The sequence below is a fragment of the Pristiophorus japonicus genome, chromosome 17 (assembly GCF_044704955.1).
Source record: "Pristiophorus japonicus isolate sPriJap1 chromosome 17, sPriJap1.hap1, whole genome shotgun sequence".
Taxonomy (NCBI): Eukaryota; Metazoa; Chordata; class Chondrichthyes; family Pristiophoridae; genus Pristiophorus; species Pristiophorus japonicus.
Genome location: NC_091993.1, coordinates 68345143 through 68361311, shown reverse-complemented (window position 1 = coordinate 68361311; position 16169 = coordinate 68345143). Strand labels below are relative to the sequence as shown.

The 16169-nt window shown below is 40.8% G+C and overlaps 1 protein-coding gene across 5 annotated transcripts in view; it reads right to left on the bottom strand.

The window, feature by feature from the left end:
* The window catches only part of csde1 (cold shock domain containing E1, RNA-binding), a 147755-nt gene that overhangs the window by 78111 nt on the left and 53475 nt on the right, over window positions 1–16169 (bottom strand). For 4 of the 5 annotated variants that reach the window (XM_070858801.1, XM_070858805.1, XM_070858804.1 and 1 more), the window contains 2 exons: window positions 10176–10285; window positions 4350–4448 (listed from right to left, as the gene is read on the bottom strand). In XM_070858801.1, the coding sequence (XP_070714902.1) occupies window positions 4350–4448; window positions 10176–10285 (209 nt within the window). The remainder of the gene's footprint in view (window positions 1–4349; window positions 4449–10175; window positions 10286–16169) is intronic. The other variant, XM_070858803.1, reaches the window with a different exon arrangement.

Genomic DNA, 16169 nt, shown 5'->3' with positions numbered 1-16169 from the left:
CACAGGTGGATGAAACTAGAGCCTCTACAGAGCAAGACTGGTTTAATAGAACTTTGAGCCTATCCTAGGTAAAGGCTCAAGGTCATCTTACAAGACCACAAGACTGCATTCTGTATGCTGAAAAAATTGCAACCATAAAGGGCAGCTTTCTATAGCATTTCAACACCATAAGGTGGGTACCAATAAGCATGGAAAGGACCTTCCAAATCCTACCATAAAAGAACTCCATTTCTAAGCCTAGTCGCCTTTCAAGGGGTATACCAGGATTCTTGCTCTGCCCTTCTTCCACCCCCATTCCCAACAAAAGACAAAAGGTAACCTTAATGTTGTCACAAAGAGCTAAATAGCCAACATATGCACCCTATTAGAACAAATAGGTTTCAAGACGTCAAAGACAAAGACAAGAAAACTTACAATCCATTTTCTTTGGTGCTTGTCTAAACAAATTAAATAGTTCCATCAAAAAAAATGTACACAAAAGATAGGTCTTTAACTAATGTTCCCCAAACATTTTTTTTTAAATAAACAAAAAATGTATATAGTCTTAATTTTATATAGACCAGGATGCTAGGACTGTTGGAATTTTAGACAAATTGAGAAGTAATTCAGGAGAAGGCTTTAGCAACACTGAATTAACTGACAATAGACCACACGAAAAATGGTCTCAACATTATAGTCCTAATGGTTACTGCCATTACACTGAAGCTCAAATTTACATTGAGAGGCGAGGGTGATACAGCACTATTTCTCTACTCTGTTCATTTCCAAATCTCTACCACATTGTTATGGCACAGAATGGAGATCAGGAACAACTTCACGAGATAAAAAAATAAGCTACTTTCACAAACACTGTCCCCAGCCAGTTCTAAACAGCAGGAGGAAGCAGTTCATTCACAGGGTGTTACAGGTTATGCAAGGTGCAGGCTTGGGGATGGAGTAGGAATAAAGGATAACCCTTAAAGTATCTCCATGAACAAACTAAAGTGAAACATTAACTTGCACAATGTTTTTGTCATAATACAAACCCAAAATTTCTCTCCACACACCACAAAAGTTTTCCAAGCAATAGGCCAACTGCAGACAACCTATTTCGAGATTAATGTTCTACCATTCTGAATCAACTGCATAGTACATTTCCCCTGCCTTCACTTCATAAGGGAACACCTAGTTTCTTCTCTATATCCTCCCCACAGCAAAAAAGCTGAATGTAGAACTCAAAGTATGCTCAATCAAGTACGTGTTGCAACGGAAAATTTTATGTTACTGAGAGACGGCATAGATCCCTGTCTACAAACACCTTTTTCAGGGGATTGCAATGCTAAACAACTACTAAATATAGATGTCATACCACTTTTAGCAACAAAGCCAACCTGACAAAGGGTCTTGGCCAGTGACTGGCATCAAATTCCCCTCCAATTGTGGGATAGCATTTTACATTTATTATCCCCAACAGATGCCACATCCGAAGCATGCAGAGTTAGTTATAAATCAGGAAAGAAACGGGAGTCCTGAACTCTATTACCTATATGGAGATCAGGCAATGCCCTATATCTGAATTGGGGGGCCACTGTAACCTGCTGCACAAACTCACTAGCTGTGTCTGGACATGATGACATATCCTCAATGCTACCTCCATCATTGACAGGATTAGGAACCGGTCGCAATCTATTCTGAAGATATAGTAGTGGGCAAATAGCAGGCATAACATTACCTGTCCCATCTGTTCTAATGAGTGTGGAGTTGAAACGACTCAGCCTTTTTCCACATGGACTTGCCCAGAGTCCTCAATAAAAAGGAGCAAATCCCAAGGATTTTGGCTGAACCAAATTTGTACTCCTCAATGTTTCATCATGGAAACAGGCAGTTAGCTCTCATGATAGTCTCAAGAAACACGCAAAGGAAATGCTGCTTCAACAACGCAATCTAATGAAATCCTCACCATAAAAAGGGGTTTCCACTTGTTTACTCCTCTCCTAAATACATCATAAAGTGCAGCATAATCTACCAAAGGGCAAACAAGAAATTTGCAGTTGGAAATTTTAAAACTGGTACTTGGTAAACAGAAATTTCACAAAAAACATGGAAGGTGAAATTTAAAACTCATGAAAAATTAACAAAAAACTGAATGTGATGCGGTCGGCTGGTTTATTTACAGGAATAGCATCACATGGTTACTCTATGCAGGGCAGAATCATACTTGGAAAAGGAATTAATTTAAAAAGGTATGCCGTAGTGAATTCACTCATGGGATTGCTGGACTTTTTCATGGTATGTGGAGGATAATGCAGAAAACAACTGATTATTCCAGGAAAATGCCAAAGCATCCAAGGAGAAACAGCAAATGCCTATTACCAAAATTTGAAGCGGGTCAATTTTGGCCTTGTTGCAAAATAACTCCAGCGGTTGAATAGCCAATATTCAGCAATATTCCATCGCTGAAGTACAGTTAGTTGCCTATTTCTACGACGTAACTGGCAATTGGCCAGGAATCTTTGAAAGGTCTAATACAAAATCCTGAAGCACAAAAAAACACCCATTGTAGTTACTTCCCCAAGTGTGGAGTCAACACAATATGGTTTCAGAAACCTCTTCCCTGACTTATCAGTTTGTAGTTAGTTATATCCATTTACTTATCTCATGTGTAACTTGGCCGTGTCAAAACTTCTTTAAGATGAGTTATTAGATGTGGAGCATTCTCAATTACTTTTTAAAGAGAGATTCTCCACAAAATAACATCCTTGTGTGGGGGGGATCCTTCCTCTGGCAAGGAAACCAATTCATTGCTTGCTGTGGAAACTAACCACAATATAAAAAGGAAGTCCTGTGATGAGCAAGTGTGGAATTCAAAGTTTCAGAAATCCCATTTTCTACATGAGGGATACTGCCAAACGTTGAAACGTTAAAAGCATTTTTACATAATGCATTGTTGCTGACATTTTTGTTCAAGTTAGTCACTGCACAAGAGATCAACCTCTTTAGTTGAGATGAGTGCAGGCAATACACTGATCTACAGCAAACACAATCTTGGAATCATATATTAAAACAAGCCACCATCACTAAAATGCACTTTATAATTACCCTGGCTACATTTGAAAACCAGAAGAGAACTTTGCATCAGATACTCAATCCTTAGATTAGAACAAGGCAAATGAATGTGTTCCAAGAGAGTCAGGATTTGAAGTATACAGATTTAAGATTTATAGAAACCAACCATTCACTCTGAACAATTGGTAATCTTTTCCAAGTACATAACTGTGATCTGTTTTCCCACTGGAAGCCCTTCCAAATGAGTTGACAGCAGATTCTTCCCACCATTCTTGCTCCTAAAATCAGACAACATGGTTTAAAGTGGAATTGTTCTCAGCCATAGAAGGTCTGTTACTTGAAACCTTTCTACTGTTTAAAGAGAAATATGTAAAGTCTTGCCATAGCTTTGTCTTGTGTACTTCTAAGGACAGCTTCGGCCAGAAAATCTGTCCAATAACCGAAGGCAGGAGCCATCTCAGCATAAAAAGAATGGAACACAAGCCCCAGTGATAATAGCATCACATGCTGTCAGTTCATGCATCTTCTTTCACATAAGGGTCAGGTGTCATCAGCCATGTGCATTCCTGGTATCCAGGGATTCTTATGTCCATTTTGACCCTCTATGTACTGCATATTTGCATAAACAAATATCTTTCCCTTAAACCAATACAGGGTGATATCCTGTAGCTTGCTGATGAGGCCCCATCTGCAGGTAAAGATGCTGAAATCAATGTTCGTAAGGCTCTGTAAGGATCCAGTTTTTTTTTTCCAGGGACTGAAACAAGCATTTGCATTAAACTACAAAAGGTGGCAAACCTTCCAACTGTTTTAAAGATCATGCACAGCACACACTGAAGGAATGTAGCTTGGAGCCACACAATTTCTGCAGTGGTAGAACCTGGTTGATATCTCAAAGCCACATTTGGACATTTCCATGCTTTTGCTAAACAAAACAGATCTTTTTGCTTCATTATGTACATTGTGAAACTACAGTCGTTAAAAAATAAAGTTTAGAAAAAGCTAAACTACTTGTAATTAAACAAAAGTTTACCCCACACAGAAGTGTTTTACAATGACCTTTCTTCAAACACTACCCAACTGACAAAGAGGCCAAAATTAGCACTTAGCATGGCTAAGAGTAAAAGGACCAAGATTACTGGGGTATGGAATTTATTTTGGGGTGGGAGGTTACCCACAACATAGGAGCCATCTAATTTAAAACAATCTGGCTGACGTATGCATGCATGCCTAAACTCAAGTGCCTGTATGGGCGACCTACCTGAAGATCATTTATTACCTGGAAAGACAAAATCCAATCTTACCCCATTGCGTTCATAGCACACACTGCCTGAAGTCTGACCAGGAGATGAAGGTTTCAGCCCAGATTTGTTCTCAACTTTAAGGGGAGCAGCACAGACAACCTGGACATACCATGACATAACAAAGAATAATGTCAGGAGGGTACATGAAGGCTTTCCAGGGGTTGAAAATGCCACTGGTCCAAGGCCCCAGGTCTCTCTATTTTTGGGTTTAGACCAGCAGAAAATATTCCTCCAATGTCTTATGAATTGGTGGGAAAATTGTGACCTGTTATAGTACCAGATTTCTGCCACTGGGTATCCCAGTCAGACTACAACACACTTATGGTGTCTAGCAGCAGTAATTTGGTACTGAAACAGTAGTATCAGACCTGCAATGGCCCGACAACCTGAATATATTGGCAGTGTCTGTTTCCAAACCACTACATCCAACTTTTCAACCCCTGATTGAGATGATTTGTTGGCAAAAAAGTTCTCTTTTAAAAAGGTCAGTGGTTGCCAAGAAACTCTTAGTTGAAGACAACAGTAAGCAATTTGCAGACACTGTTCTATTAAAGAAAAGGTAGCTTACTCACCAATAGGTAGTTTCCTTCAATCATGAAAATAAGTTATCCTCCACATACCATGGGAAATATCAAGTGATACAATGGGATAATCACAAGAGTCATCTGTCCCTTCAAGAGATTTACCCTGGATTATGCAACTTCCCTTCCACACATCCAGATATATGCAGGAAACCTCTCCAATTCCCACCACCAAAAGTCCATTTTCACTTAATTTCAAGAAGGGTATGTACATTCCATGGCGTTATGAAATCCAGAACAGGTCAGACCTTAAGAGTTTCTTAATACCAGGAACATACATAGTATCAAAATGGAAAGCTATAATACAAGAACTCTATTATTGAAGCAAGGTCTAGATTTGACAGAAAAAGGGTGGGGAAGAGGAGAGACAAGGAGCAACATGTAGAGTACTACTTCAAAATAAAATTGAAGTTATAAAAATAGTAAATATACTTGTTTTATTATCCTCCACAAACCACGTATACCTCAGAAAAAGCAAGTCAGAAAGACCTTACTAGTTAGATTCTGACAGGCTAACCGTCCTGTCAAACTAATATCCCCATTAGCAGCCAAATCACAGTATTTGCTAAAAGTATGAAGAATATACTACAGTGGTCCACACTGCAATCCATATCGACTTTTTTTTTTGAGTAATAAAAGGTAGAATGTTGTGAAGCCACCTGGAATTAGTCCTCATCAAAACAAAAAGGCACTCACCCTGCTGGCTGATACTCAAGCCACAAGGAGGACAGTATCTAATGTGGGAAACTGTCCCATAGCTAATAAACAGATCCAAACACACACTAGTGCTACTCTTCTCTGCCCCCCTTCATAATTTTAGAAGTAGATTACCCATTCAACCCCACTAATGGAGTGCAGAATGTAATTATAATTCTTGTGCATCACAATGGAACAGTGTTCCACACCCTTTTGTAAACACTGCAGGCAACATGAACTTAAGGACTGCACACATGGCAAGACCTAGTTGTGTTCTCAAAAACTAGAAATCTTTTCTATTCGCTCAGTGATAGTTTAACTGGATGCCATACCTGTAACTGTGGACCAGTTAGTTAATCTGCCATTTTAAATAGCCAGAGTGTCAGGGAAAGACAGTAAAACATACAAAACGTCCTCCCTTTTGAAAAGCCAGTCTCCACAAGCTGGTGAGGTCAAAGAACAATTAGAATTAACCCCATTCCCTTCTTCTTTACCCCAATAACCTAATGAATTAGAACACATGTAATCTCTCCACCTGGATGATCATCTGATGAATTAGCAGGAATTTATCCCCCATCAAAAAAAAAACACACTTTCCTTCAGTTTCAGGGAATACGATCAGTCTGATTTTTGGAGGACCCTTTTGTGATGGTACATCATTCATCTGCTCGAGTGCTTGGCTAGCTACTTGGGTTGCCAGCACAGACATCCAATCTCAAATATCCTAAAGGGGCAACATTCCTCTTGATTTAACAAAATTCAACCACTGCAGTGCTATCCATCCACACAAGACCTTGCATCATGGCTGAAAATGCTCAACACCTGACCACGACAAACAAAACAAAGAAACCGCATGGTCTCTCCCTACCAGTTCCCCAAATGTCATCAACATCCAGTTGGGGGATCTGTGGAGGTAGTTGTACCATTAAAGCCCACCAATATATCTGTAGCTTTTCTACCACTGAAAATCTTACACCAATGTAGTACTCATCCTAATGATCACATGTGCTGGGTGATTGATGTGTGTAATTTAGTCGTAGTGGTCTCAAACCAACATATGGGACAACCAATACCAACTCTAGCCCCAGTACTCTTCTGTTTTGATGAGTAGGGTTCCACTTCCAAGAATCTGGAATTTCGATTCCAACTTAAAACAACACCTTAGTTAATGCATTACCTCGCACATATCTGGGCAGTTCTACTAGTTCCTTCCTCAGTTTACTGTGTGCTCTCATTAAGCGGCTATTCACAAATGAATGAATATAACTTCAATTTCTCCTGTCTACTTTATAGCGTAGGAATAAAAGTTGACCTGAGGTGGGGTGGTGAATGGAGAAAAAGGAGACAAAAAGTGCATTGGAGATCGCACAATATAATCCCCATATACATTTTGATAGACCCTCAAAAAAAAGAGTACCCTCATCAAGCTTTCCTTGCTCTGGTACTCTCCGGTCAAATCGATTGCTACATTTACCATGCAATCTCCCTCCTTTTCTCCACACCCAGGTCTCTGGTGGTACTGGTGGACCTGCCAAGATGATGGTTTTAAAAGACTACCATACTATTGTGTTCAGTGGCTGTTTTTTGCATGACAATTGTGCTTTAGTCTTAAGCAGGGTTGCCCTCAGAGACAGAGAGCAGCCTCTTTCACACAGGGCAAAGTTGAAGGGGGAGGGGGGTGGGGGGAGGAGGAGAGGAGGGGGAGGAGAGAGAGAGAGAGAGAGAGGAGGAGAGAAAGATTGGGCAGAGAATATTTGTACAAAGTAGAAACTAATAAAAAGCCTGGTGCAACTGAAGGGCAATTCTATTGGACAAATTCATATTTGATTTTTATTTTTTAATCTATGCATGCCTGTAGCACAGGCAGGTCCACATGCCAGGACTGTCCAGATCCAATGTATCTGCAGACTACATCTACACCATCCTCAATAAGACTGAGTCTGTAATGTCTAACCCAGTTGGGCCACTAGTAAAAGCAATATACCAAGCACACAGAAAAGGATAGGCAAAACTGAGAGCTCCCACCCATGGTTATGAAGCCCATCTGCAAACACTAATATTAGTGACAGCAACAAGCCCTCCATAACATACAAGCATGATAGTCATATACCTGAATGTGGCAGAGCCCCCACAGTAAATATGGCCCAAAAGTCTAATGAGTAGCAAATTAATTTGTTTTCAAAGAAGGTGATTCACTGTTTGGGGCACAGAGTTCTTCTCTTCCTGACCTATCCATGCTTTCCTTACAAATTAAGCAAGGAGCACAGACCAGAAATATTGGGCTCGACACTAGTTGTGTCATGGAAGATTTTAATCATTGCTTTGCGAATGTCAGTTGCATAACAACGTTTCTCCTGAGCCACCATCAGTTCACTTGATCAGTGATTTCTCAACCACCTAAAAGCAAGAGTTGTTTCCCTGAATGAGTTTGAATTTCTATATACACTTACCTGATGAGATCTTCACTACTGAAGTGCAAACATACCAGTGCAGATTTGGATTCTGGCACAGAATTTATGCCAGCATTTGACCACCACACTTGTTTTCTGCGCAGATTCTGGGTCTTCCGTTTATTTCCATGGATATTAGAACTGCCTCCTCTTGAAACAGTAAAAGTTCTATAAATTCCGAAATTCTCAAGTGTTTTTTTTAAAATTGAGAAAACTGATTGAAGGGCCAAGGCCTTTAGTGCAGCGAAACCCAAAGTTTCACAAAAAAAAAAAGAGTAAAATCAAGTAGTGGTAATTAGGCAGCACCAAGCTTGAGTTTTTCCAAAAGATTGTAGACACGAGAAAAACAAAGTCAAGACGTTCCATTGTACTGTGGTCCCGCAAAGGAATGAATTAGAGCATGATACAGGGCAATGAGTTTTGATTTCAAAATAGTGAGAATGCAGGAACAGGTGTAGGATGACATTTATGAGCCTATGTGAGAAACAAAACAGGATGATTCAGAGAAGCAGTAACTAGGTGCTCATTTCATGGGTGAAAGGAATATCACCAAGCAGGAAGGTATTAGAAGAGCTTCTACAGATGCAACAGCAATATTCAAAACTGAGTATTAAGAGCCCGCTTTGGACAAAGTACTGCTTGGTATGAAAAAGAAAACAGTTTCTTGCATTCACCTTGAAGAATGCAAGTGCAGTTCTATTTACGATCAGAGAACAACGAGAGATAAGAATGTGAATAGATGGAGGACTGAGTGGAAACAAAGGGTAAGCAGCTTGTGAATCCAGTAACAGTTGTGTCTGAAGGACTGAAACGTTTTCAACATCTTACTGAAGGTTGTGTACACTGGAAACTAATGGAGAGCACATATAGGGTTGATGAGTAGAGATCATTCACATGGAGCAGCTAAATAGCTGGAAAAAGAGGAGGGGAAGGGAATGTTTCCTGGGGAACCACTGAGTTGATGGAAAGGTTCAATGTGTCAGGAGGTTGTCAATTCTCTGACTTGATCAACTCAGCCCTGTTCTCACTCCTACTTTGCACTTTATTTTGAAGCTAAACTTTGGGTTAAAGTTAGAGGCTCCATGAAAAAATTGATACTCAAACTCAGCCAAAGACAAAACAGATGGGGGAAAAATCTTGAACTGCAAGCATTGTTTCACAGGAACAAAATTGGGTGAACAAATTATACAATATGGCAGAGGAAGGGAATGGCATGTGATGCAAGACAAAGGAACACTTAACACCCCTCCCTCCCCCCCATTGCTTACTTAGGTTAGTTGAATTGGTATGAAGACTGGTACTAGTGACACTTATCCCATGCATGCAAGAGCAGGAAGAGAAAGTGCAACAGGGTCATTTCTGATGTTGCCACTTCCATATATGCCATCATCTCCTCTACTTTGCAAGGCTATTTTTGGACCTTCGGTAGAAGTTTGCACAGAACTTTCTCAGCCATCACGATTTTACAGCTCGGAAACAGAGCAGTCACTGGTCAAGGCATGTCGCCCTCTGGTTTCAGAACACATGTAGATCTCAAGGGCTTGGTACATGTGAAATCCCAGTACAACTGAAGACTACAAAGTCTCAAACTTGGATCAACAAGCCCAACATGACAATTACTTTCAGTACCACCACGTGGGAGATGCAGACAAGGTGATCTCTCAAAGGGGCAGGAATTCAAACCTCAACATTCCATGTGGGATTTATTGGTTTAAGGGGCTACCAATGGTATGTGGAGAACAAAGAATTTAAAGCAGCAACCTTCCCCCACCCCCAGCTTTTGAAAGGGTTAACATTTTGGGATTTGAAAAAGATCAGGCTTGCTGCATGCTTTCATGATAAAAACTCAAATTGACTTCATCAGTTATTTCAATAGCTACTGAAAAAGTGGAGTTAGATTTATTTTGTAGCAGATATTGCATTCAGGATTGTAGTTTTACAGAATAGCCACTGTAAACATTTTATGGAAAAAAATACACTTATTTACCAAGTTATATATAAAAGAGAATCAGTTCATAAGTCATAATTATATATTTTTAAAAATCTATGTTGACAAGACATTTACCAGATCAGAGTGCAACAATGTAACTGGCCCTTACCTGTCCAGTGATCCTTTCTTCAGGCAAAATTTCAGGCTTCACTTTGAGCAGTTTCACAGCAATCGGTTTTCCAGTCCGTCTGTCAGAAGACACTTCAAATTCCACATCATCTGCAGATCAAGTCATATTGGTTATCATTACAGATCTCTTATTAGGCCAGACACGTGACAGTCAACATTGCACACATATATGCTTTAACAGTTGCGCAGTGCTCCCAGCACCAATGCAGCTTCAGATAGCCAATTTCATATCAAAAAGACACTAAGCAAGCGAGGTCACTATAACTTAAAGATAAAGTGTGAACTCCCAAGTCTGGTCTCCTCCATAAGCATGAAACTGTTTTAGCACAAATCAGCACATTCACCCGGGGGGGGGGGGAAGGTGGAGAGAGAGAGAGAGAGAGAGAGAGAGTAGCGCAAGCTGACTGAACTTTAATGGCATGATTTATTATTCAGCTTCACACATTGGAAATAGTTAAGATGATGATACTCAGCATCATTCTAAATTAAAAAAAAGGTTGCCTGCTTGCTTGCTGTGCAGCAATCTACTCTGGGATGCTTCGTGTGAAAGTACTTACTGAATGACAAAATATTTAAACATGACATCTGGAGCAAAACCTCTTTAGTATCTTTACACTGTGGGCTCTTAAGCAACACCAATTTGTCAGCTTGTTACAGGCAGCTGCATATTTAATGCAGATGGAAATGGCTACAGTCTGGTCATAAATCACATTCAATACAGGGCTAAGCTTAGAGGTTTTACAACAATGCATTGAGCATCTTTCAATGTGAACCTTTTCTTTCAGAGAAGTGTGAGGTGATGCACTTTGGGAGGGCTAATAAGGAAAGGGTATATACATTAAGCAGACCACCACTTAATAGTGTAGATGAACAAAGGGACCTTGGAGTGTTTGTCCACAGATCCCGGAAAGTAGGCCAGGTGGATAAGGTGGTTAAGGCGGCATACAGAATGCTTGCCTTTACTGACCGAGGCATAGAATATAAGAGCAGGGAGGTTATGCTTAAATTGTATAATACTTTGGTTAGGCCACAGTGCAGTTCTGGTCGCCGTATTATAAGGAGGACGTGATTGCATTAGAGAGGTTGCAGAGGAGATTTACTAGGATGCTGCCTGGACTGGAGATTCTTAGTTATGAGGACAGATTGGATAGGCTGGGTTTGTTCTCATTGGAACAGAGGAGGTTGAGAGGAGACCTCATTGAGGTGTACAAAATATTTGAGGGGCCTGGACATAAATGGATAGCAAGGGCCTATTTCATAGAAACATAGAAAATAGGTGCAGGAGTAGGCCAGTCGGCCCTTCGAGTCTGCACCACCATTCAATAAGATCATGGCTGATCATTCACCTCAGTACCCCTTTCCTGATTTCTCTCCATACCCCTTGATCCCTTTAGCTGCAAGGGTCGTAGCTAACTCCCTCTTGAATACATCTAACAAACTGGCATCAACACTGGTAGAGAATTCCACAGGTTAACTACTGAGTAAAGAAGTTTCTTCTCATCTTGGTCCAAAATGGTTTACCCCTTATCCGTAGACTGTGATCCCTGGTTCTGGACTTCCCCAACATCGGGAACATTCTTCCTGCATCTAACCTTTCCAGACATGTCAGAATTTTATATGTTTCTATGAGATCCACTCTCATCCTTCTAAACTCCAGTGAATACAGGCCCAGTCGATCCAGTCTCTCCTCATATGTCAGTCCTGCCATTCCGGGAATCAGTCTGCTGAACCTTCGCTGCACTCCCTCAATAGCAAGAACGTCCTTCCTCAGATTAGGAGACCAAAATTGAACACAATATTCCAGGTGAGGCCTCACTTAGGCCCTGTACAACTGCAGTAAGACCTCCCTGCTCCTATATTCAAATCCCCTAGCTATGAAGGCCAACATGCCATTTGTCTTCTTCACTGCCTGCTGTACCTGCATGCCAACTTTCAATGACTGATGTACCTCCCCCTTCTCCTAATCTGTCACCATTCAGATAATATTCTGTCTTTGTTTTTGCCGCCAAAGTGGATAACCTCATTTATCCACACTATACTGCATCTGCGATGCATTTGACCACTCACCTAATCTGTCCAAGTCACCCTGCGGCCTCTTAGCATCCTCCTCACAGCTCACACCGCCATCCAGCTTAGTGTCATCTGCAAACTTGGAGATATTACACTCAATTTCTTTATCTAAATCATTGATGTATATTTGTGGAGGAGTCTATTATGAGGGGCATAGTTTTAAGGTGGTTGGTGGAAGGTTTAGAGGGGATTTGAGGGCGGGGGGCTTCTTTACGCAGAGGGTTGTGGGGATCTGGAACTTGCTGCCTGGAAGAGTGGTGGATACAGAAACCCTCACCACTTTTAAGAGATGGTTGGATGGGCACTTGAAGTGCCGAAACCTGCAGGGTTACCGACCTAGAGTTGGTAATTGGGATTAGACTGGATAACCTTTTGCTGGACGGCGCAGATATAATGGCAAGTACTGCAGGCATTAGAATATGGCCAAGGTGATCTCTTGGACTAGTTTCAATCGCCTGGATGGGTTGGAGGAATTTTCCCAGATTTTTTTCTCCCTAAATTGGTCTGGGTTTTATCTGGTTTTTGCCTCTCCCAGGAGATCACATGGCTCCGGTTGGGGTTTAGTGTAGAATGTTTCAGTATAAGGGGTGTCACAGTTGTGTGAGGCGGACTGGTTGGGCTGGGTGCTCTTTGCCTCTCAGTCATTGTTCATGGGTTTCATGTAACCTTCAGAGCTGCTGACCAAGGGCCGTGCGGCTCTTTATCAGCTGGCGCGGACAAGATGGGCCGAAATGGCCTCCTTCTGCGCTGTAAATTTCTAGATTTTTTGTATCTTGTGCATTTATAATATATGCGCACTAGATTCTAAACTAGAACTTTTGCATCAGTGGCAGAGAACAAGGAAAAAGTATGGTGTACGATCAATGTCAAGGCTGTCAATCACCCAGCTGCACGTTGAGTTAGTGTGTAATGTGTCTGGAACTTGATCAGTGTACGGCTCCATTCACTTCACACCATGCAATGGAGCACGGCACCATGCAGAGTGACTCAAAGCACTGCAGTACAGATTTAAATGTTCTGAATTGTATTATACCTCAACTTTATATTTAAGTAAACGGTATGGGACCATTTCTGTATGTTCGTGATTTGGATACAGGGCTAGACATGGGCTGTGTTAAGTTTGCAGATGAAACTAAATTTGGAGGCAGAGTAAATAATCAAGACCAAAAGAAAGTTGCAAAGGGATATTAAGGTAGTACATTCTGGTTAAAATAAATCATGATTGGTTAAATTACAATAGGTGGAGCAAGGCGGCTCCTTTGTACTAGAGTATAAAAATCTGCTTTTGATGCACACACCACATTTTGGAATGCTGACAGTTAAGTGTTAAAAGCAAATTTATGGTATATTGCACCATTACCCAACAGTTCAAGACTGACAATCTAGACAGCCGTAAGCCATACCATGAGGAGAAAACAACTGGGGAGAGAATGAAGACAACAACTAAGGATAGAGATTAACCCCACAAGTTTGAACCTGAGGTTTTATACACGCAGTTATCAAAAGTAGAATACTAACCCTGTACAAATATCAGAGGTTAGGCTGCAGTTAAGAATTGTGAGGCAAACTGGATTTTTGCCCGAGTGCAATTTAAAAAAAAAACTATTTGGTCCAACTAGTCTATGCTGACATTTATGATCCAGACATGATGGCAAAATTACTGCTTAGGTTACTGTAGCGGTGAACTATGCTGAAGCCCTAGTCAGTTAACGAAAATGGGCACATGCATTAACATCTTGGGCCATCAGCAAAAATGGTAATTGTCTCTGCAATGTTGAAGTAGTACCAAATTAAAATAATGAAAGGTACATAGTTTCCACAGTTTTAAGTGTAGTATGTGAACTACTAATCTGTGAATGTAGTAGCTGTCAGCAGTAAAACAGGTGGGTTTTAAGCAAGGTCAAGACAGGGAGGTGGAGATTCAGGGAGAGAATTCCAGAACATGGGCTCTAGGCAGCTGCAGCCACCAATGGTAGGGTGAAGGGAGGGAGGGAGGGAGGGAGGGATGCACACAAGTCAAAAGTTGGGAGGAATGGAGAACTTTTGTTACACAGAATGGATGAGGCCATGAAAGGATTTGAATACCAGCATGAGAATTTTAAATTGGAGGAATCAGGAGACTGGAAGCCAAGGACAGAAGTGACAGATGAACAGGACTTGGTGCTCGATGGGATACAGGCATAAGTTGAAGTTTAGAGCATGGAGGATGGAAAGTTTGCCAGGGGAGCATTCAAATAGTTGACGTGAATAGGTTCGGATGGAGTGTTTCAGCTGATAGGTTGAGGCAGGGGTGGAGGTGGAAATAGATGGTATGCGTCGTGGAGAGGATATGGACTCCAAAGCGCCACTTGGGGTCAAACAGATAAATCTCTCAATGCCGATGGGAAATTGAAACACAGGGTTAAAGATGCACAAGATACTTGATTGCCATTCCACACTCAGCATTATTACAACTTCATTCAAATCAGAATTTTCAAACTTCATCAGCAAGGATTTATTTCACCAGGTTCATTACACATGGGATCTATTGAAGTGTTTTTAAAATTTGTTCCATTTCACAAATATGCTTTAAGGAATTAGGATAATTCCTTAATTCAGAAAAGTGGTCATCGGCCTAATTAAACGGCTAAAATGTGTTATGCTTCTGCAACTGCCAAATTAATTTGGTGACTTCCACAATACTTAGCAATACACATTAACAGACAAGGCTTAGACACTTCAGAATCTAGATATTTCTTGCACTGATTGATTCGAAGAATAGCAAACAATAATCTGCAAAAATGCCTAATGAATTTCAATATAGACAAGGATGAGGTGGTGCAGTTTGGTAGGAGGATTAAGGAGGCCACATACTCCTTGGAAAATAAGAGTCTAAATGGAGTAGAGGCTCAAAGGGATCTAGGGGGTACAGATTTGCAAATCATTTAAAGTAGCAATGCAGGCCAACAAAGCTATAAAAGCAAGGGCTCATTTGTAGTGGAATAGAATTCAAAAGCAGAGAAGTTACGTTAAATGTACAGAACCATGGTTGTACCACAGTATTGTGCACATTACAAGAGTAGAGGCACTGGAGAAAGTTCAACAGAGATTCACAAGGATCGTACTAGAACAGAGAGGATACAAGTATTAGGAAAAACTGAACTGGCTGGGGCTCATTTCTCTACAAAAGATAAGACTAAGAGGTGACCGGATATCGGCCCTTAAAATTATGAAAGAGGCTCAATAGCGTAGACCCAGAGAAAATGTTTCCACTTGAGAGAAAGTCCAAAACTGGGGGTCACTAATAAATCCAATAAAGAAATTGAGAAACTTCTTTATTCAGTGTCGAGAATATGAAACTCTCTTACCACATGGAGTGGTTGAGGTGAATAGCACAGATGTATTGAAGGGGAAGCTGGAGAAGTACAGGAGGGGAAAAAGGAATAGAAGGATCTATTGATAGGGTGGGATGAAGCAAGGTGGGTGGAGGAAGCTGCAGAGAGACAAACACCAGCTTAGACCCGTTGGGCTGAATGGCCTGTTTCTATGCTGTAAATTCTATGTAATCATCAAGTCTATTACACATACGAAGTTATAATATCCTCTTACCATCACTTGGAGAATCTAATGTGCTCTGTAAATAAGTATCATTGAGAAATTAATCTTGGGCCCAACATTTTAGTGTGGAAAAACAAGCTAAAATCGACCAAACAATTTGAAAGCTTCAGTCTCTGTATCTTCATGTAACTGCTGGACTTCTTTATAAAATGCTGAACTCCTTGTACCAATATAACCAGAAACAGAAGTAAATGATTTATTTGTCCCATCAGCCTACTCCCAATCAGCAGCAAAATGATAGAAGCAGTGATTAACAGTGCTATTAAGCAGCAATTACTCGTCAAACTGCTCATCGATGCTCAGTTTG